Source organism: Aulonocara stuartgranti, assembly GCF_965226115.1.
Source record: "Aulonocara stuartgranti genome assembly, chromosome: 4".
Taxonomy (NCBI): Eukaryota; Metazoa; Chordata; class Actinopteri; order Cichliformes; family Cichlidae; genus Aulonocara; species Aulonocara stuartgranti.
The window spans coordinates 7,568,396-7,588,733 of NC_138942.1; the positions used below are offsets into that span (position 1 = coordinate 7,568,396).

Below are 20,338 nucleotides of genomic sequence, written 5' to 3' on the forward strand. Positions count from 1 at the left end.
TACCAGTAGCACAGCGCATTGTAGTTGCTTTGCTGCAGTTGAATCGACAAACTGACACAAGCCAAACAATTTTATTTAAAAACGGTCTATCACTCATGGTTTAATACTTTTTATATTATCGCTACACGGTAGCGTACGCTAACTTACGTTAGCTTACCTAGCTTTAGTGCAGTATGGCGTTTTTCGTCATACTCAGACCGACTAGGAGCGTTTTCTGTGACCAATGAGTTAAACGTTAAGTTTATTTTTGTTGTAGTACGTATGGCTTCGTATGTATGTGGAGTAGTGTAGTGTTTAGTTTGGGAGCCACGACACGTAGCGCCCGTTGGCTAACGTTTGGCTAACGTTAGCTAGCTAGCGTCTCCTTAGCCGTTAACACGAGACAACAGTGTAAAACTAACACTGCGTATCAGAACGTTGGCTCCGCGGAAAAACTCAAACGCTGATCTACACCACTTCGTCAACTGCTAATAGGATTATTGAGCAAGTGTGAGATCGCCTGACCCACCCTTTAACAACGAGGGGTTCGGAACAGCGCTCTCCACGGCAGCTTCACAATAAATGTCGTTTGTTTACGCTGATTCCAGAGTTCCCCTGGCCCTCTGCCCCACAACATATCACTCCGCACAGAAGAGACTTTTGACACGGAAACATTCAATCTCTTAAATGGCGCCTGAGCAACGCATTTTTATGGCAGCTGACATGTACAAAAATTTATGTTTTGAATAAGCTGTATTTACTTAGTTTCTCAAATGAACGTCGAAGACGGACTAGATTCCGCAAGACAGTTTGTTGTTGTAGCTTAAAATACAGGGGGGGTTAATTGTATGGGTAATTTTGTCCTATGTTGGCTGGATGAGTAAATAAAAACAAAGCCTATTATTGTGTGTTTAAACCACGCATATTTGCTCCAGTTTGCAAATCACTTATTTCAAATGTAAACATATTAACTTTTAGTTCTTCAATTGCAAACACAACCCCTTCATTTGTAAATAGTAGCGTCCGTAAAATGCCCGGGACTGCTTTCTTTGCGTGGATTACGGTCCTGTGATTGACTATTGATCTGCCCAATCAGAAAATACCTTGAGCTTAGCAACAGCAAAATTATTCTCTGGTCCAATCAACAAAGAGTAGGGTAGGCTTTAGCGGACTCGAGATCCTCTTAATTGATTGGTCAAGAAGCTCGCCAGTTATGGTAGACTTGTGGGCTATGTAGTTTGGTGCGAAGGTCTCCGCCAAGGCTTCGCCGAAACGAAAACGTCATACCCCACAATCCATCAGGAGTTGAAAGCAGTAGCATGCGCACGGGTAGAGGCGGAGCTGGTATATAAACACGAGCTCCCTCTTCTTGAGCGGCACACTGGACACTGTTGTGACGGCGGAACGCTGTCTCCGGGTTAACGATAACTCTGACAGCATCGAAACAGTTAATGGTAGTTAGCGACAGTTGCTCTGACAAACCCTTGGAGGAGTAACAAGTGTTTACTGTTCGGAAGTTTACTTTTACTTTGCGCGCGTTTGTTTACAAACGCAAACAATCTCAAAAGTTTCTTTATTGATTGCGCGAGATTGTAGAATATTTTTGTTCAAATTAACGTCTTTTTAACGAACTTTAAAACTCAGTCACGGGAGCATGAATATCATCTAAAAATGTGCTAAAGTGGAGCCATAGGAGCGGAACACCAGGATGACTGAGCCAGAGGAGACGACCCATCACCTGAAAACTTCAGCCAGCCCTTCAGGTGGGAGCAGTGGAGACGCGTTGGAGCATCTCCCAGCTAGAAACCATGATGGACCACAAAACGGCGACAGGGGGCGACAGAGCGAGCATAAGCAGGAGCAGCGGGCGGAGAACTGCGAGGATATCAACACAGACAAGTTACGGCAAATGAAAGGCGGGCAGAGGGAGGTGTGCCCTGGGTTAGCAGCCGGAAACGAGGTCCAGAAGTGCCCGATTTCAACTCAGCCTCATCAGAAACGCAGCATCCAAGGAGCGACAGGAGACCACCACACCACACAGGGAAAAAACGCCCAAGACAGACGGCTGCAGGTACAAGTGGATAGTTTGCACATCGACTCTGATACGGGCTTAGATGCGCGTCTAGGCAAGAAAAGGCACAGGCGCAGGACCTCCAAGAAGAAGCGCCACTGGAAGCCGTATAACAAACTTTCCTGGGAGGAAAAGAAAGCCCTAGAAGAGAAGGAGACTGCCAGAGCTTCGCGCATAAGAGAGGAAATGTTCGCCAAAGGGCTCCCGGTTGCCCCTTACAACACAACTCAGTTCCTGATGGACGAGCACGACCGAGAGGAACCCGACCTCAACACCCAGATGGGGGTCAGGCGGCCTTCTGGGGTCGGGGTTTGCATGGAGGACACTGGCAGCGAGGATGAGGTCTTGGAAAACGAGGACCAGGACTACGATGACGGCAGCGGCGGGGGCAGCGATGGCATCGGGAGGCCCGGGAACGCGGGTGGAGAGTTCCTCCAAAGAGACTTTTCCGAGACCTACGAGATGTATCACGTCGAGAGCCTGCAGAATATGACCAAGCAGGAGCTGGTCAAGGAGTACCTGGAGCTGGAGAAGTGCATGTCCCGGTTGGAGGAGGAGAACAACCGGCTGAGACGCGCCGTGGAGCCCGGGGGTCAGAACTGCTCGGTCCGGGTCAAAGAGATGGAGAAGGAACTGGAGAGACTGAAAGCCCAAAACATGGAGCTGCTCCTGAAGAGCCAGCCCAGCAAGGACAGGGGCCAGGTCGCTACAAATTAAAATCCTTTGGATAAGGTAAAACATGGGACTACTGCATTTTTAAAAGAATTTATCATAAGTTTTTCTGTAAGCAGTTTGTCACCTGGACAAAATAAGTAAATATTTGACGTTTCACTTTCTATTTGAGCTGTTAATGTCCCATTCGGTTATTGTTTTCAAGGAGAATTGTAAATATTTCAAATTTGATTTCTTTTTTTCCTTTTTTTATAAAGAGGTATTTGAAAAGAAATTTCCGTTTGTTCCTCTGCTCAACTTTGTAGGTATCCATTGACATAAACTGTTCTGTTTTTAATTTTAAGAGCAAATATTGTATGTCGGATTATTTTTCTCCCCCCTCCAGAAACTGAACAAGAAGAACTTGCAGCTAATTGGGCCATCCTTTCAGATACTTTTTTGCAAAAAAAAAAAAAAAAAAAGACTTCAGCGTGAACATTTTAACAGTTGTGTGTTAACCTTTTAGTTCCAATAAAATAATATAAAAATTGAAGTTCTGAATCAGACTGCCATGTGTTGTTCAGCCTGTCCTCAAACACAGGAAGCTGCAGCTAGGAGCTGCTGTCAGTGGCTTTGGTTAGATTTCTTGCAAGGATTCCGATATGGGCCAGACACAAGGCATCAGTGGCCTCTGAATGGAAGACTACATGAGAAGGGGGGATGGGATATGGATGAGATGCTCTTTATGAAAGCTTAGTCCACTCGGAGGTATACAGGAAGACATGCAAGTGGGATTTTATTGTTTATTTTACTAAATTTTCTAGGTTGTAATACAGACACACTGTGGTTATTATTTTTGCAAGTCAAGGATCTGCAGAAAATCGTGTCTTTATTCTGACTTGATAATGAATTTTCTCATCATTACAGCTACCAATCACATAATATATATTTACACCCCGCCCCCAGTTAAAATTAGTAACTTCACAAGTTTAGGCAGGCCTGATACAAAGAGACATGGCACCCAGAGATTTGTTTTGCAATCGATGGGATAATTATGTAGCAGGGTAGATAGTGGTAGAGGTGTAACTTAAATTTTTATTAAGTTAATTTAGAAATATCTTGCAAATAAATGCCTAAAGGGGGTTCCAAAATGTCTGGCGAGTGGTGAGACTTGTTCCTGAAGAGCCTGTGGACAGCCATGCAGACAAGGTTGGTTACTGATCATGTGAGAAGTGCTGCTCATTTGCAAAGCCTAAGAATGTGATGAAAAGTGTGTCTTTACTTTGGTGGGGTCATCCGTTTTAATAGAATCCCATTATTATAGCTACTACTCACAGAATCCATAAATATTTAAACATTCCCATAAATTAAAATAAAGACCCTCAACACTCCAGATTCCGTTTCCCTTTATGTCTTATTCCTCTTCAAGCCTCTAGGGGGAGCCAGTCAGCTCCTATTTTAAGATGCCCGCGCTGCAAAATGTGAGGCACATCTCCACTGTAAAAAATGTGTTTTGCGCACACACAAAAGTCACAAACGCAAACACATTTTTTTTTAAACATAGTTCTGTTTATTTACATCATATAACCTGCTTTTAAGCACACAGCCACGAGGGAAATGAGTTCAGGCGGACAACCATGTTTTTTTATTTGTTTTTTTCTTTTAGTCCAGTCATTTTTCATATTAGTCATACTCGAAAGCAATTCCAAATGTACACAATACAATATGTTACATATTAAGATAGTATGTACAAAAAAAAGAAACGCTTTTAAAATACAACAACGACACAAAAGGTAAAATCACATTTCAGACTGTCGACGTTTCCCTTTGATGAGGTTTTTGTTCATCTTTAGGAAACTGGATGCTGTCTGGCATGACCTAATGCAGTTGTAGGGTGGGGGTGTGTTAGGTGTACCTTATTCACACACTGTGGATTATTAGGCATAGAGAGGTGACCTCAGTTTGTTAAAAAAACAAAAGAAGCAGCTGAGAGAATACTATGCTTTTCCCCTCCTCTGTTAAAGGCAAAGGGAGTGCATAGAAGTGTCCTTGGCTTGAAGTGTGCTTTACTTTTCTTTCTTTTATTTTGTTTTGTACAGCCTCTCTGTTAGACTGCTTGTATTTAATCTACACATCTTTGGGTCAGTGCCTCAATTATACCGTCAACCACAGCAGAGGAGGGGAGGAGACCCAGAAATAACAAAAGGAAATGGAAGGATAAGAACCGAGCATGGCACTGCAGAACAAAAACACATTCCAGAAATCAGGCACTTGTAGAAAAAACCTTGAGGTAAGACGAGACTAGAACCTATTTATTATTATCATTCTTCTTCTCTTTCACTGGGTTATTATTTGGTCGCAGGGAAACAAGCAAGCCTTTTGTGACTTCTGAATTTGCACCTCTCGCTCGGGTCGTGTTTTTTTCGCTACTGCAAATTGGTTCTGCGGTCAAGACGAGACAGAAACAACAGACTCTTGTTCTTCTTTTTTCATTTCCTCCAACGTACCATTTCCCCACTCAGGGAAGATTTATTAGAACCTGACCTTGTGTGCTGAAAACACCAAAAAAAAAAAAAAAAATCCTACACCAGTCTGTTAAACACTGTCAGGCATCTTCTTTTGAGCTCCTGTGTTCAGTGAATATGAGCTGATCTGTTGAGGCAATGCTCAGTAATGCCAGACTTGAAGCCCTGGCGGCATGATCAGCTGTCTGCAAACTGTCCGATATCACATAATAATTACCTGATTAAAATTCAGAACTTGCTACATGTTGTTACTACAGAGTGTTGTGTACATTTTGTGTAACTAGCCACGAGATAATCTTTATTATAAGACTTATCTCGTGAGATAAAGGTTTCCTGCACAGTGCTGTGAATCAGAAAGGCCATCTATGAGGAAATAAGGAATACGTTTAGTCGTGTTTATCTCGTCTCCTTTAAACAGGTACACCCAAGAGGTGAAATTGCAATAAATTTTTACTTTAATACAAAATATATATATTTAATATATATATATATATTGAATATAAAACAAAAACAAATAATATATTAAGGGAAACATTTCAAGTAACATCTTGAAAACAAAACCAAACAAAAAAAACAACTGTGCACTTATTTGCACTTTTGTAAACCTTAAAAAAAAGACCTAAAAAAAAAAAAAAGTACAAACAAATATTATAACATAATATTTATATTTACAGGGTTAACTTAACAAGGCTTTGTACAAATGTTACAAAAATCGTTTAACACAAACACCTGCACGTTTAGACATGGTCACAAATATTTTTGGGCAAACACACATAAACATTATTAACAAGTAGAGGGAGACAACTGCATTTCATGTGAGCTGAAGTTTGGTGGAGTTTTACAGTGTGAATGGTCAGAGGGGAAACGTTAGGAAGACTGATATGAAGAATCAGTTGTTTGCCCTCCTGAAATGGTTTTATATGATTTTTTAAATTTTTTTTTAATAACTGTAGAAGCTGCATTTCAGCATCCTCGTCTGGTCGATTAAACTTTTAATTTACGTCATCTGTGATCCAGACAGGAAGGAAGAGAAGACGAGGGATGCTCAGTTGTTACACGAATCAGAATTCTTGGCTCTTACGTCGACCGTGATGACGTCTGTTTGTGTCTCTGTCCTATCATTTCTATAAGAGCACACTTAAAGGAAAAAGAAAATGAAAGCTTTGGCAACACTGGAACGCACCCTGCCATGCAAATGGAGCTCAATGAAAAGTAAAAAAAAAAACAACAACAACAACAACAACAAATAAGGTGGGCCGTTTTTCACCTGTCCACCAACCACATCCCCGTTTGCACTGCTGCCAGTTTACTGACCTGCAGGCCGTCAGCAGCTCAGCTGGACATCCACTCCCCCATCCTTACGCACAAACTGAGAATCAGCAGCTTTGGCCTCTTTTCTTGGAGCGGTGGTTGGGGTCAGGGTTCAAAGGTACTGGTGGAAATTGGAGGTGGGTGCTTGACGTGTAGCCGGTCCTTGGTCAAGACCTTCTGCATCCCGAGGCAGCCCTTGTGTTTTGACCTGGTTTTGATTGTTAGGAGATAAGGGGAAATCGCTGACAATCAGCTGGGGTCTCTTATCGGACATCTCAGTTGGGGAAGCCACCACAGTGTGTCTGCGCCAAGCCCGCTTCTTCCTGCGCGTCTCGGGTGACGGTGGTTTCCGCAGTCCGACGCGGTGCAGGTTGTCAGCTGAGCCTAGCAGTCGGGCGCGGACCTGATCAGCCAGCGACTTCCCGCCCGGGCCGGTCGGAGTGAAGGAAGCGGCCTCGCTGGGCAGCACGGCAGGCTTGGGTCGGGCTGGGCGCAGACTCTCCTGGCTGCTGCCTGAGGAAGTGTTGGTTCTGGAGGTATCCCTCTTTGCTGTGGGTGCACCTTCCGTTCCTGAGCCGGAGCCCTCGGATGGAGCCGTGCCCTCGGGAGACTCCATCAGGTCCAGGGAGCGAGTCTTGTTTTTCTCAGACTTCAGCTTCCTCCTGGCCAGAGTGTCGCACTGGATCAGCTTGTGGGAGTTAAAGGAAGGCCGCGAGTGCAGTCTGTGAGTGGTGGAGGAGGACGAGAAGGAGGAGGAAGAAGGTGTGGTGGAGCGGGCCCCTCCGTCGCTCCTCTCTGTGGAGTCTGGTCTCTGTGTGAGGGAAGTGGGTGGGGTGAGAATGTTACTGGTTGACAGAGTGGGGCTTTTGTAGTGTGTGTAGAGAAAGCTTCGCGGCGGCGCCAGCAGCTGCGTGTTTACAGGTGGCGCCGGGTGTTTATCGGGTCTCTCCTGTGTAAGAGAGCGCGAGGCGAAGCCGCTCTCATTATCTGTCTCGCTCACCAGCTCGCTGTGTTCATCATCAGCATCGTCCCCCCTCCCCTCAGATCCCAAGCTCCGCCCTAAAGTAGAGAGGGTGGAGTAACCTGAAACTATAGAGCGAGCATCCTCTGGAGCTCGCCACTGAGGCCCCTTCACCTCCGCCTGCACCTCCTCCTCCTCGTTTAACATGGCTGCCTGCCTTCCTCCCGCCTCCTCTTCCACTTTACAGGACAACCGATTGGGTTTAACGGCCGGCTCCTCTTGTCGCTCCTCTTTCACTCCGCTCTCTGCAACTTCCTCATCCTCCTCCTCCTCGTCCTCTTCTTCCTCTTCGTCATCATCCTCCTCTCCCTCTGCTCGAGGAGCAGTGTCTCCTACTGGCGACTCCACCTCCTCTTCCTCTCCTGCCCCTAAATGTCCAGCTTTGATCGGCTCATGCTCAGAGTCGTCGTCGGTGCTGCTGCCCACGCGGCGGGCGTTATGGCGCTTCCTGCGTTTGCGGCCAGTAACCGCTGACATGATGGACAGAGCCAGGAATTCCTTGGCTGTGAGGTCCTTCTTTGACCCCCATGACCCCTGAAAAAGCAGGAAATATTACTGCTGAATCTGTGCGTGCAGGAGGTTGGACAATCAGGCTTGCTTCATGTGAGGGGAGGTTACCTTTGATTTCGCTGAATCACTGTTGGTTGAATCTGGGGAAAAGGAAATGGAGACATTTGTGGGTCAGAACGGACGAAGTAAACAAAAGGCCAGAACAGTCACGGTGGAAGACACAGAGGGAGTTGCTGTGATCATCACTTATTTTTAAAAGGAAAAAAACAACAATAAATAAAATAACTGCTCCTGCACTGCTCCCTGTATGTTCCTACAGACTTTAATGCTGATTTTGCTATGAAGCAGGTTGTTTTCCATCAGGTGCAAAGTGGACAACACCGCCTGGGACATTGCGTCTTAACGTGCGGCTAATTTTTGGATAAAATTGTGTTTATTCTCAGAAAACTGCAAAAAGTTTAATCAGTACTTCACATGTTGCAGGCAGTGGTTCATTCTGTGCTGTTTTTATGGTGATGGATGCTTCAGGGACTCAGATTAACCTCCTAATGCCGAGGTCATGGCAACCTGTCTGGGGTTAGGGTTAGTTTTGTTTGGTCACATAACAAATAGGAAACCATTTTCATAAACAAGAAGATGTTAGATTTCCTATAAGGTCTAATACATTTTGACAGCATTAGACTCTATTTTCTTGTAGAGGAACATTTTGTTAAAAGAGTGCAAGTTAACTAAGCGCCTATAAAGGGGTCGACAATGACCTGGCAGATGCAGATTGAACAGTTTTGATTGGATTCAATTTATGCATGTGATGTTCTGCTCCTTAACCTTAAATGAAAAAAAAAAAAAAAAAATCACAATTGCATCTCTATACAACGGTTTATTCTGCAGTGAGCAGTGCAGCTGCAGTTGTATCTCCAATTCCTGTGATGGATTTTTAAAGGAACTTGTTTTCCTCTGTGGCCTCGGACCATAACAAGGACAAAAACACTGAATCACACACTGGAGTTGTGTTCAGGGAAAACAATGATTGGGGGGGGGGGAAGCAGGGTTTGGTGTTGGAGGAGAAACCTCATTAGAAAAATCACGGCACACACTGATGACATCACGAAAAACACGGATGGCATCGGTCAGTGAAAGAAGCAGTACGAAAAGAAACGCAATCCTCACAAATGAATGCAGGAATGAAGCCCTGGATTTGTCTTTCATGTATCGTAGTAAAGGGAACACCCAAATCTCTTGAGAAACCGGGGAGGGTTGGTAAGGTTTTCTGGATGGAGCTGTTTCTCAGGGACTCAGCAGTAATGACCACGTCAGTGTATTTTCTGCTCAGCTTAGAGAAGTTCTCTTGTTTACTAGAAAGCTAGTGATGACATTCAAAATGTGACACAGCCTTTCTTACTGCTACACTAACATCACTTACCCACTACAATTCTGATACACATAGGACCAACACAGTTTTTACTAATGCATTACTAATGCATTACTAACGCATTACTAACGCATTATGCCAGCCCAAACTGGCTTTAGCATATAAAGAAACTACTGTCACTATTTACAATTAGAGAGCAAAGTAAGAAATGAACCGACTGCGCCTGGATTTTGAAAACAACTTTTGTAAATCACCCATAAAACCAACAACACCTGAGTTCTATTATTGAAAATCTGGCCTCTTAAGTTAACTATGGCGACAGCTATGAGCGGACTTTATAGACAGAAACAATTAAATATTAACAGACGACCCTTTTGAATCGTTTTCATCTGAACTTTTCTAATGTGAGGATCGCAGGATTTCTGTTGTTTCTTCTTGAACATTTTTTTTGTTTTCGTCTGTATAATTCTGTTGATTAGTATAGATTTGGTATACGTTATTAGGATATTACACATGTTAAATATGAATTTGATGGGTAGGATACTTGAGTATTCTCTCCATACCATCACTGGTGATGATCCCAGTCCGACCTTTGAACCCTAACCCTATGTTTGGAGACAAGCAAAAAGTACTTTTTGGAAAAAATTGGGATTTCTCTTTGGCCTTGACTGAAAAGACATTCTAGTAGCACAGGGTTCAAGTGAAAGCTAGGATCATCACTGATGATAACTTAGATCTCAGGGGTAAGGCAAAGTGAAGCTCAAGTGCAGCCCTGGCAGATTAACTGATCTCAAGCCTACATCAGCTGATACATTTCTAGGCAAATCTCATATAAGGCGCATAATTTAAGCCGCTTTGCAACCCATCTCCACCCCAGCTGTTCTTTTTGCAATGTGTTTGACTATATGAGTATCACATCCTTTGCAACTGAAGCCAGGTCTGCTGCTCTTCCTGCTTGTATGCAGGCTGGCTGTTAGGAAACCTCAGAACAGACTATAGTAGTCCTGACTCAAATACAGTTATATGTTGCTCTACATAGCAACTTTACAGTTTGACAAGCAAGTACGGAACAAACTGTGAATGTAATTTTCCTTATAACCTTATTTTGCATATATTCTTTTTAAAAGATAATAATATGAGATGCTTCGCTTGTTACCATATATACCAGTGCCACATTAGACATTCCTAGTTCACACTGTGCCGATAATACATGAGAGGACACGTCCCTGTGAGTCCACCCCAAGCTAAACAGACTTCCTGTTACGTCTGCACTCACTTTGGCTACAAGGAGGGAGCTTCCAGCTGCCATCTTGAAGCTTTTACACAAAATATTTTCTTTTGAAGGGATAATGAAACAATGAAACAGCACCATGCAGAGTCCCTTTACAGGCAGAAGTGATGTTAGGATTTTTACGATGGGGCCACACAGACCGAAATTGCCTGTAGGATGAGTGCAGCGCAGTGCTCGGCAAGGCACAGGCCACCAGTGAAGGAGTTGTCTCTCAGTGACAGAGCACAGTTTACACTCCGGTGTCAGATAAAGCAGCTTTAACACTCAGAGAGCATCCAGTCATCCATTAATTCATTAGTCAGACTGGGGCCGACATTGAAGTGACATGTTTTTACAGAGACTTCAGTCTGACGCTAAGAGGGAGACGCTGACTTTCAGGAGGGTAATGGAGACCATGGAGACACAAACCATCACCACCGCTAACACACACACACACACACTCTCTCACACCCATTATTATTACTTTCACAGTATGGTGCACTGATTTGGTTGCACACACACTCACACACACAAACAGTGCCATCCTACCGCAGTGGCTGCTCCACAGGCTCAGCTGAGAGAAAGAAATGCAGAAATGTACAGAGAAAGTGAAAGGTGAGCAACATGGAGGGGAAAAAAGAGGTCAGCAGAAAGAAGAGAAGTAAAGGCACACTATCAAACACCGAAACACTCAAACTGCTAACGGATGTTCATTCCTTGAGCTGCTTTCCAGTTCTGTTGGAAAGTAGGGAAATCATACTTTAAACTGGGACAAACTTCCAAGGAGAATTCTGAATCAGGCCAGGAATTCTATCAACTGCCTTTAAGCAAACACAATCTGTTAGTCCTAGAAATATATTCCTTCAGATTAATTGTAAAAACCTCTCAGTGGAACTTCGGTGATCATTGGTTTCTTTTAATATTTATAAATGTATTACTGTTGTCTTGTTTTAGACAAACCTGGCCGCACAACATTCAACACACAAGTGAGGAATTACCTACTTCCAGCTTTAAATGAAAAGCAGCAGCATTCGTTTCGCGTTTACTAATTCTAACTGAGTGCTACTGGTGCGGCTCGTCACAGAAAGGCGGAGCTGTAAACAGCGTGCTCACCCGAGGCTTCGCCGAGCAGAGCGGTCCTGCCGATGTTGGAGAGCAGGTGGTCGATGTTGGGGGCGGGCTGCACGTCCTCCGTGTCCACTGGTGTCTGCAGGGACGGGGTAGATTTACTTTAAAAACTCGGAGCATTGCATCCATAAACTGTTAAGTATCCGCCGTAGTTTTAGGGGCCTTTTATGTCTTTATTATGGGCAGTACATGACATCAAATGAAGAACAGAGTGAGACAGACTCAAATTGGGGACGTGGCTAGCATCTCAATCCCTAGGCCAAGAGCTCAAATGCAGCTATCATTAATTCAGCTCCATTTCTGGAGATCAAGTGTAGCGGCTGCTGCATACTTATGAGACAATTATCATTAGGGAAATATTAGTTACTGAAACTGGAAGAAGATTCCTAGAAAGGTCAATAAGTCTTGAATGATTTGCTTTTGAATGCATGTCTCAACAATTTCCAATTTCACAAAGATTAAAAATTAAATGTCGCCACCAAACAGCAGAGTGACTTGTTGGGTTTGTCAGAGAGCTCCATTACATCATGAAAAGAAAAATCATAAATATTAAATGACCAAATAAAAAGAAATAATGAATGATGTGACTCTTCACTCAACCAGTCATTTTTCTTAAAATGTTGGATACAATGTTTCAAATTCCCGCAATAATGGATTTTCTTTTTTTCCTGTCATTTTCTAGAGCAATAGAGATTCTTTCGCAGAGCTGCTTTGCAGTTATTTGCAGTGACGTTTGCAACTTTGTGCCAAACATTCTGCACTTTTTTTTTGTCAGTTGCAGCATCTATCATTGCCTTTGAAAGCATACCTTCTCATCCTTGTCTAGCTCGTCAGTGAAAAACCAGGTGCACTGCAAGAAAGCCGGAGAAAGAAATACTGAGCATGACTTGGATACTATTAAGGATGTAAGTGATTTATACTGTTCGTGCGCGTTTGCATCTCTCACGTGTTGTATGAGCGTTTCTACGATCTTGTAGCGGTCGGGCATGTGAGTGACCATGTCTTTCATGTTGTCCTCAGACGTCCGAACCAGCGTCGGCCCAAACACGAGAGCCAAGTTACGAGGCTCCATCTAGAGACGCCAGGAACATATTGATGGCATTAATACCAAATACTTAACAGTGATACATTTCGTCCGCATTTACAAATTCCCTTTATCCCACCTTGTTTTTATCCGAGTTGTCGGCTACAGTCTTCAGGTGACCAACCAGGAACTTGAGAGTGTGGTAATAATGATCTGGGAGGTCGCGGATCTGTACAAATGAAAGGAAAACAGAGTGAAACATCAAAACCGTAAACCTGTTTAACCTGCCCGACTTCTGCGCGCACTTAACCCAAGCGGGTAAACACGTACCAACTTCTTCATGGTCTTCAGTCTGTCGGATGCATTTTCCATCCGATTGGCATCGATGAAGTCGTTGTACTTGTCTGTTAAGATATGAGAAGATATAAAAAGTCAGATGAAGCTGTGTGATTAGGCTGCATAGCGATGTTTTGCGATGGCATGTTGGAACCTGTTGGTCTCACCGTTGGTGAAGAGTGGCTCTGGGAGTTTCCTGAAGAAGGATTTGAGTAAGCTACTGACGACATTGAGGTCCTGCCACTTCTGCAGACGACAGAGCACACAGAGACGACTCAGATATCGTTACCAATCACCTTTTGTACTAAAAGTGCCAGTTAATTGTTTCTTTTTTTCCTCTCTTTGAGGATCGACAGTATTCTTGCCTTCTATGATCATGTAAAAAAAAAAAAAGCAGATCCCAATGATTCAGCAGGCTTGTAGAAACACATTCAGGAGCAATAACTTTAAGTTATGGTTTTCTGCATGACTTTAGAAGCCTCTCACATTGTTATCGAGGAATTTCCTGGAATCTTTTCAAACAATCTTTGGAAAGACTCTTGAAGGTTTTCCATTTCTACCTCTTGGACAATAACAGACTTCAAATTGTTTGGAAACGAGGCGCTCAAACTTGCTAATGATCAGTTTATCAAGTGCATTCAATTAGCAGCACCTGGCACCTGTGAAGCAATAAGTGTGTACTTACTGCTTCTGGATTTTGGCTTATTTTTTGCTAAATAAATTACAGCACTGAGGTTCATCTGAGGTTGCGTTTACAGGCTATTTTAAGACCTACGAAGCACCAGATGATTTTTTTATGTGCTGATATGTAAAATCTCAGAAATGAAAGAGGCTGCACTTTTTTTTTTTTTTTTACACGACTGAATGTATATTTATATTTCTGCACCTCCTCTGCAGGGTTGATGTCCACGCCCTTGTTGAGCTGCTCCTGGAGCAGCGACACCATGGCGTTATTCCCTGGGACTCGGTAAATGCCGGTGTATTCCAGACCCATCTCCTCCACGAGGCCACAGCAGATCTCCACAATCATTGGAACGAACTGCAGAAGGAGACACGGAAACGTGTGATCACAGAAAATAAGGAAAAGGAAAACAGTTTTACCGCATTCAGGTGGTGACAGAGGTCAGTGTGGCTAACCTTGTTATTTGTACCAGGTTGACATTCCTCCAGCCTCACACCGAAAGCTTTGGGCCCAGCTTTCTTTGCTTTCTTCATGATGTTAATTCCCCATGGAGACTTGGGAGGGCTGCTCTCATCTGTAGGCAGGTTGAACAGAAACTTAGCAACTTCCATGTTTGACTAAACACCTTCTTATCCAAACGCTGTCACCCATTAAAACAAAAATAAAAAAGGATTTGAAAACCAGCAGACTGCTTTAATAGAATGGGATTAAAAAAATCTCTAAACATTTGAAAAGGTTAGTACTTACTTTGGGCAAGAGTTGCACTTTTTAGGTCAGTCTTATGTATAGTTGCTTTGTGTTAGCATGGTATAATTAAATATTGAAATAATATGGACAAAAAAGAGAAGAAACAACAAAGCAGTTGACTAAAGGTGCCTCCACAACAAGAGTGAATATGACAACTAAATGATGAGCTATTCACAACTTTGAGGAGTTCCAAATACACTCATAATTGGTCCAATTAATTCTTTATAGTTTTGATTCCAAGATTAGTTTGAAGACAAAGTCAGTAACAAAGTTAGAGCCCAGGATTCAGCAAATGCCGAATGCCAGCGTGGATGGCTTCGAGTCTCCCCGACACTGACCTTTGCCTTCTGGTTTGGGCGAGCGTGGCGCTCCAGCAGCGTTCTCCGTCTTATTGAGCAGGAAGGGAGGCTTCATACGGGACAACTTGGGAGAGGAGTCTGGCTTGTTGACAGCTGGACTGTAGGGGGAGACAGAGAGACAGTGTAGGTATTACTGTTGTGGTTCATTTAAATTTAGCTGTATCTGCTCGTCCGGTGGCAAAAATCCAGGACAGGTTAGAGTAAATTTAACTTCAATTTAAGTTAACCTGCATTTTTCTGGTGTGTGGGAGGGGAATATCCAGGCAGGATGAGGAGAAAGGACAGCAATATTCATGATCGGGTGACTCACCTTTGTTTTCTGTAGTCATTAAGCTTCTTATTAATGAGGGCCTGCCTGGAAAAGCCGAGCTCCTGCGAGACATAAACACACCTGCATTATGAGTCTGAGGTTTTCACTGAGAACATATTAAATGCATACAGTTATTGAAAATCTGCCCGGTAAAAGTGTGTTCTCTGACCTCGTTGTCTATCTTGCTGTTCTCCCCGATGACCTTTATCCAATTCAGCATGTCCTCCCGGTCCTCCGCTTGCAGCAAGTACTCACAGAAGTCCTGGGTGGTCAGCCGGAGGGCGTGCTTTCGTTTGGTCTCGCTGTACGCGATGTCCACCAGGCAGCCCTGGATGCTGATCGGCTGCTCATCCTCGGCCGAACCTCCAATTGTGGCTCCGCGAAGCACCGCCTCCCGCTTATCCTTGTAGAGGAACAGCGATTGGGAGCGAAGAACCGAAAAGACACGCTTCCACGGACGCATGGCGCTGCCTACCTTCTGTGAAGGAAAGAGGAGATGTGATGCGACTCCTTTGCTATGCTTTCCAGATTTCTCTTGTAATCAAGCTCGATTTGCCCACCTTGCCCTTCTCGGTGTGGATCTGCTTGTAGTGCAGCCATCCTTCTCGCCATACATCGCTGTAAGTGATGTTTCCCAGCTCCGAGGTGGAGTGACGTTTCGACCGAACCTCCTCCGCTGTCCCGATGTTGTCCAGAGACTGAAACACAATCGGAAAAGTTTTCAGGTAATTTGTTGACTTTCTGTTTTCAGTTAGCTAGTGTTTAGAGCGGATTTTCTCATTTCAAGTTAGTTTTTATTATCTGAAAATCTTTCGTTTTAGTTTCGATTCTATTGGTTTCAGTGTTAGTTTTAGTCTTTTTTTATTTTGGTTGTATAACATTTTTTTTTAACAGAAACCAAAAGTAAGCATCTTATTTTTTCTTTTAAAGTTAGTTTTCAAAGCTCACAAAGTGGTTTCAGCTAGTTTTCACCTTCTGTTTATTTTTTAATTCTCAAGCTTCTTTTATAATGTGCAAAAACACATCAATGCATATTATTTTGTGTTGCTAATTATTGTTTAAATTTAAAATTGCTTTTAAAAATACCATGCAACAGTTTCAAAGAAAACTGTACTCTTCATGCTGACCTGGCAGAAGATTGCAGTAGTTTCCATACTGCAGAATTTTGCAACGGACGAACCACCAGTTCAACTATCAGCTATCGCACCTTTATGTGTCTTTGTATATGGCCAAATATTACCTGATAAAAGCTTTATTAAAACATAACACAATCCTTTCCTTGCACAAATAAAAAGCTGATTTAAAAAGCTGTAATAACAGAAGACACACTCATAGTGTTCCAGTGTAACCAGCTCACTGTAGCTGTAGTTAAATTATATTTAACGTTGGCAAACTTAAGCCACGTGTCCCAACACTTCATTTCAGACTTTATGACTCTTTTATGGCAGCGTGTCACAGAAAAAACACCTCACTGGTTTTAATGACAAAAGTTTAATATGATTTGTGTCTCTGTAGCTTGGCGGTGGCAGGAAGAAGTCATTTGAAACTCCTTCAAAACCTCAGCCTGAATTTGATAATGAGAATTAAAATGATTATAATAACTTGTTTTAGATGTTTGTGCAACCATCCATACATTTTTTTGTATGACCGCATTTAAAAATATTAATGTTGGTTTGCCATAATTAATTCATTGCCTTAGTTAAATAAATACAAATGACTAGTTTAAATTCAATGTGGGTTGATAATGATTTAGTTGCATTTGTTTGCATTTTAGCTTCGTCTTTGAATTTTATGATAACATGCAAAGTATTTACAGATCGTGTCAGTTTATGTGCAGTAATAAAAAGTGAGGAACTCACCCCATCTGTGAAGAAGCTCTTCACTCTTTTTGGAAGCCTCCTACTTGAATATAACATCACAACAAAGAGTCGTTAATATTAATAATGTGAAATATAATTTCTATCAGGTGTCTGGGATCTGCAGTACTTACAAGGATCGTCCGTCCTCTCTGAACGTGTTGAGTCCTTCGTCACATGACTTGGAGCGCTCGCTGGAGATGGCTAGAACATAGGAGGAACGGCGACTGGATTTAATACTGCCTGCTCAGCGAGGGATGAATGAATGAATGGAGAGAACGAGAGAGAGAGAAGAGAGCAGAAAGAAAGAGAAAGAGGGAAAAAAAAACAGAAAGAATGTTGATGTAATGCCAATCACCAGAGTGGATGGTGTTGGATTAGGAGATTGGGGCAGTGAGGGAGGAAGCGGGAGGTGGTGGAGGAAGGGGGGGGGGGTGTTTAACAGGGTGAGTGAATCAGCGACTTGGTGGAGATGGTGAGTAGGAACATGAGCTAGAGGAGTGGGGGTTAGACTGGTTTCCTTGGACCGTTTGCTCACCTCTGGCATACAGGTGTACACACCCATATTCATTTTTTTGTGCAGTTTTTTCACAATCATGCAAGTCTTGGTTTGTGCACCACCAATATGGGCTAAATTAATTTGAAAATACACAGATTGGGCTTCATGCACGCTTAGAATTGTGACCAAAAAATGATCTAAACCAATGTGTTCAAGTCCAATCTACAAATTCAACATGCAAACTGCTGAAACTTCATCTTGTCAAGCTATTTTGGTTTTTGAGTGAGATTTTAAAGTTCACTTCTCATAAAAACAAACTTTTTTTCAGCTCTATAAAATAAAACGTAAATTTCCACAACTTAAGTGCATCCTTAAGTTCAAGATTTCAGCTTCCCCCCCCCCCCCCCATTTGTGTTAAGAAAATAAGGCAGTTAAAACACAATAAGGAGACAAAATGCTTCATAAGATGGAGATTACAGCAGTTATAAAATTGTATACTCTCTTCAAATCTCATGCTTTATAAATCCACATTGGAAATAAAAGGAGAATCTTAATTTTTGGCTGCATGCAGTGGCGAGGAAGGGAGGGAGGAGGGGGCACTCACTGCAGTCGTGTGAGAAGAGCCTAGTGAGGGGGAAGGTGAAGGTGGGGGATGCGGGGCTGTTGACCACGGCGGGCGTTGAACTCATGCCGCTGGAGACAACGGAGGACGCCGGCACGTGCCGGGCGCGCAAATCGGCGCCGGGGCTGGTTGGCTCGTCTGTGGGCGGGTGGAGGGAAGGAAGGAAAGGGTGAAAGAGAAGGAGAAGGGTTAGGTGTTAGCAAAAAGGGCGAGAAGGTAAGAAAAAAATGGGTTGGGTTAGGAGAAGGTAAGGAGAGGAGAGGTTTTAAGGTAGAGGAATGATGAGGAATTGGGGGATTACCATCAGAGAGACTTAAAAAAAAAACGCTTTTCACAGTTTCTTTCACTTTAAATTTGACTATCACCTTAAAACATTTACCACAATACTTTAACATGATGCACTTCCAGATTCCCGTGAGAAGTACAAGAAAGTCAGAAACACATACATTTATATGGTCACTTAAGAACACACAGATGAAGCAGAAGTCACTAAAAGCTCCTGTCCTCTCTCAGGAAAGTAAGCATAGCTGCGACCCAACTACAGTAAGAAAAAGTCCCACAGGAACATGGCTGAACAGGCAAAAAGTTTACAGAAAATACAATACCTGCGTCTTCTGCTGCCATAGGAAGAACTGTTCAGTAGCTAACAGAGAGGAGGGGGTTTTGTTACAGGTTTACTGGCTCATGGTTTCAGTTCTTTGTGAAATCTACCCTAGCGCAGGCATGATCTGATATATGCAAGAGAAACCGTTACTGTCCAAAAGGTAGAAAATAAATTATTGGGCATGAATGATCTTTTCATTTTCTTTCCAACATAAGAATTCTGGGGATTTTTTTATGCTGATAAAGAAACGTAGTTTTTAAGAAGACAAAGGCATAAAATGGTTAGGATCACACAGGCTACTAGTCATCAGCAGTTTCAGGTAAAGGGATATGAAACTAACGCACAGAAACATTCATACACAAACACGCTCACACTTCCTGACTGACAGCGAGGATTAGGGGCTGGTCTGATATTTGCATGCAGTGAGGAGAAGCTGGATTTGCCGTGATGTTTTAAACTCTCAGGACCGAAATGCGTCGAGGCTCTGGTTTGCTCTCGGAGGAAACAGCAGAGGGCAGCACAGCCTCACTCCGCCACACTTCAACTGACCACCACATGGTCATTTTAGAAAAACCCTGCACTGGTTTCATATTTAATTTTCCCTATTTTAATAACCATCTCTCTTCTTACAGTCCAGTCCTCGAACATCCTTCGTCTCTTCCCTTTCTTCATGCTCTTCTTCCCGCCCTCGCTTTTCTATTCTTCGCTCCTGTGCATTTTAGAGGCCGACATAAGGCGGAAAACATTCCCAGTCTGGGATAAGGAATCTGCCTGTTTACAGCATGGCCCAGAAATAGCCGGGCTGTGGGTTTAACAAAGGCCGTCATTAACAGGCAGCCAGAGTGAGCTCAGAAACACGACACAGAGACAGACCAGCAGAGGGGAGCAGCATACTGAAGTACACTGTGCTGCTGCTCTACAGTACATATAGTAAAGGAGGAATTCCTGACTCAGATTTGTCCTGGACAAATGGTGAAGATAGAAGAAATGCTTAAAGACTCATTCCTCTTTGGAATATTTACTTTATTAAGAGGGACCTATTGTGCTTGATTTCTAGTTTTTATCTTCTGCATGATATACAGTTCCAATTAATTCTTATTTATCTTTATTACATCTAAACTGGACCTCATTTCATGGACTCTGAACTATCTGAAACCAACCCTTTTAGCTCCTCTCCCTTTAGGGCAAAGATGCCAGCTTTCCTTTGACTGGCTGTCCCTCACAACTAGAAGGTTTCAACTCCATGTGGAGTTTCTTAGGGATATTCCTTCTCTCTGACATCATACAGAGCCAAGAGTTGAATATAAATAGTCTGAGGCCTGAGTTTTTGCAGCATGTTTTACTAGCTGTACTACCTGTACTCCTGCTTACGAAATATCTCAAAGAATTAACTGACTATCAAACTAACCTGTATGTAGCAACTGTAATTCAATGTAAAGAAGTTTAGACCAAGAAAATGAGAGA

General features: G+C 43.0%; 2 protein-coding genes across 18 annotated transcripts in view; one reads left to right on the top strand and one right to left on the bottom strand.

Moving 5' to 3' along the window:
• Positions 1-1,336: 1,336 nt before the first annotated feature.
• Positions 1,337-3,254, top strand: hexim1 (HEXIM P-TEFb complex subunit 1). The gene has a single exon (XM_082529091.1). The coding sequence runs from the start codon at positions 1,688-1,690 to the stop codon at positions 2,765-2,767; it is 1,080 nt and encodes a 359-aa protein (XP_082385217.1). The 5' UTR covers positions 1,337-1,687; the 3' UTR covers positions 2,768-3,254.
• Positions 3,255-4,318: 1,064 nt separating this feature from the next.
• The window catches only part of arhgap23a (Rho GTPase activating protein 23a), a 69,979-nt gene continuing 53,959 nt past the window's right edge, over positions 4,319-20,338 (bottom strand). For 10 of the 17 annotated variants that reach the window (XM_082529898.1, XM_082529896.1, XM_082529906.1 and 7 more), the window contains 17 exons: positions 18,253-18,408; positions 17,284-17,392; positions 17,153-17,195; positions 15,854-15,991; positions 15,463-15,771; positions 15,294-15,355; positions 14,963-15,081; positions 14,333-14,451; positions 14,082-14,234; positions 13,363-13,441; positions 13,190-13,263; positions 12,999-13,088; positions 12,782-12,907; positions 12,644-12,685; positions 11,821-11,914; positions 8,177-8,208; positions 4,319-8,092 (listed from right to left, as the gene is read on the bottom strand). In XM_082529898.1, the coding sequence (XP_082386024.1) occupies positions 6,650-8,092; positions 8,177-8,208; positions 11,821-11,914; positions 12,644-12,685; positions 12,782-12,907; positions 12,999-13,088; positions 13,190-13,263; positions 13,363-13,441; positions 14,082-14,234; positions 14,333-14,451; positions 14,963-15,081; positions 15,294-15,355; positions 15,463-15,771; positions 15,854-15,991; positions 17,153-17,195; positions 17,284-17,392; positions 18,253-18,408 (3,188 nt within the window). In that variant the 3' untranslated portion in view covers positions 4,319-6,649. Of the gene's footprint in view, positions 8,093-8,176; positions 8,209-11,256; positions 11,282-11,820; positions 11,915-12,643; positions 12,686-12,781; positions 12,908-12,998; positions 13,089-13,189; positions 13,264-13,362; positions 13,442-14,081; positions 14,235-14,332; positions 14,452-14,962; positions 15,082-15,293; positions 15,356-15,462; positions 15,772-15,853; positions 15,992-17,152; positions 17,196-17,283; positions 17,393-18,252; positions 18,409-20,338 lie in introns of all 17 variants that reach the window. The other 7 variants (XM_082529903.1, XM_082529901.1, XM_082529900.1 and 4 more) reach the window with 6 other exon arrangements.

What these genes read in the sequence shown, in the direction of transcription:
- hexim1 (XM_082529091.1), top strand. Translation starts at nt 1,688, where the DNA reads ATGACTGAGCCAGAGGAGACGACCCATCACCTGAAAACTTCAGCCAGC.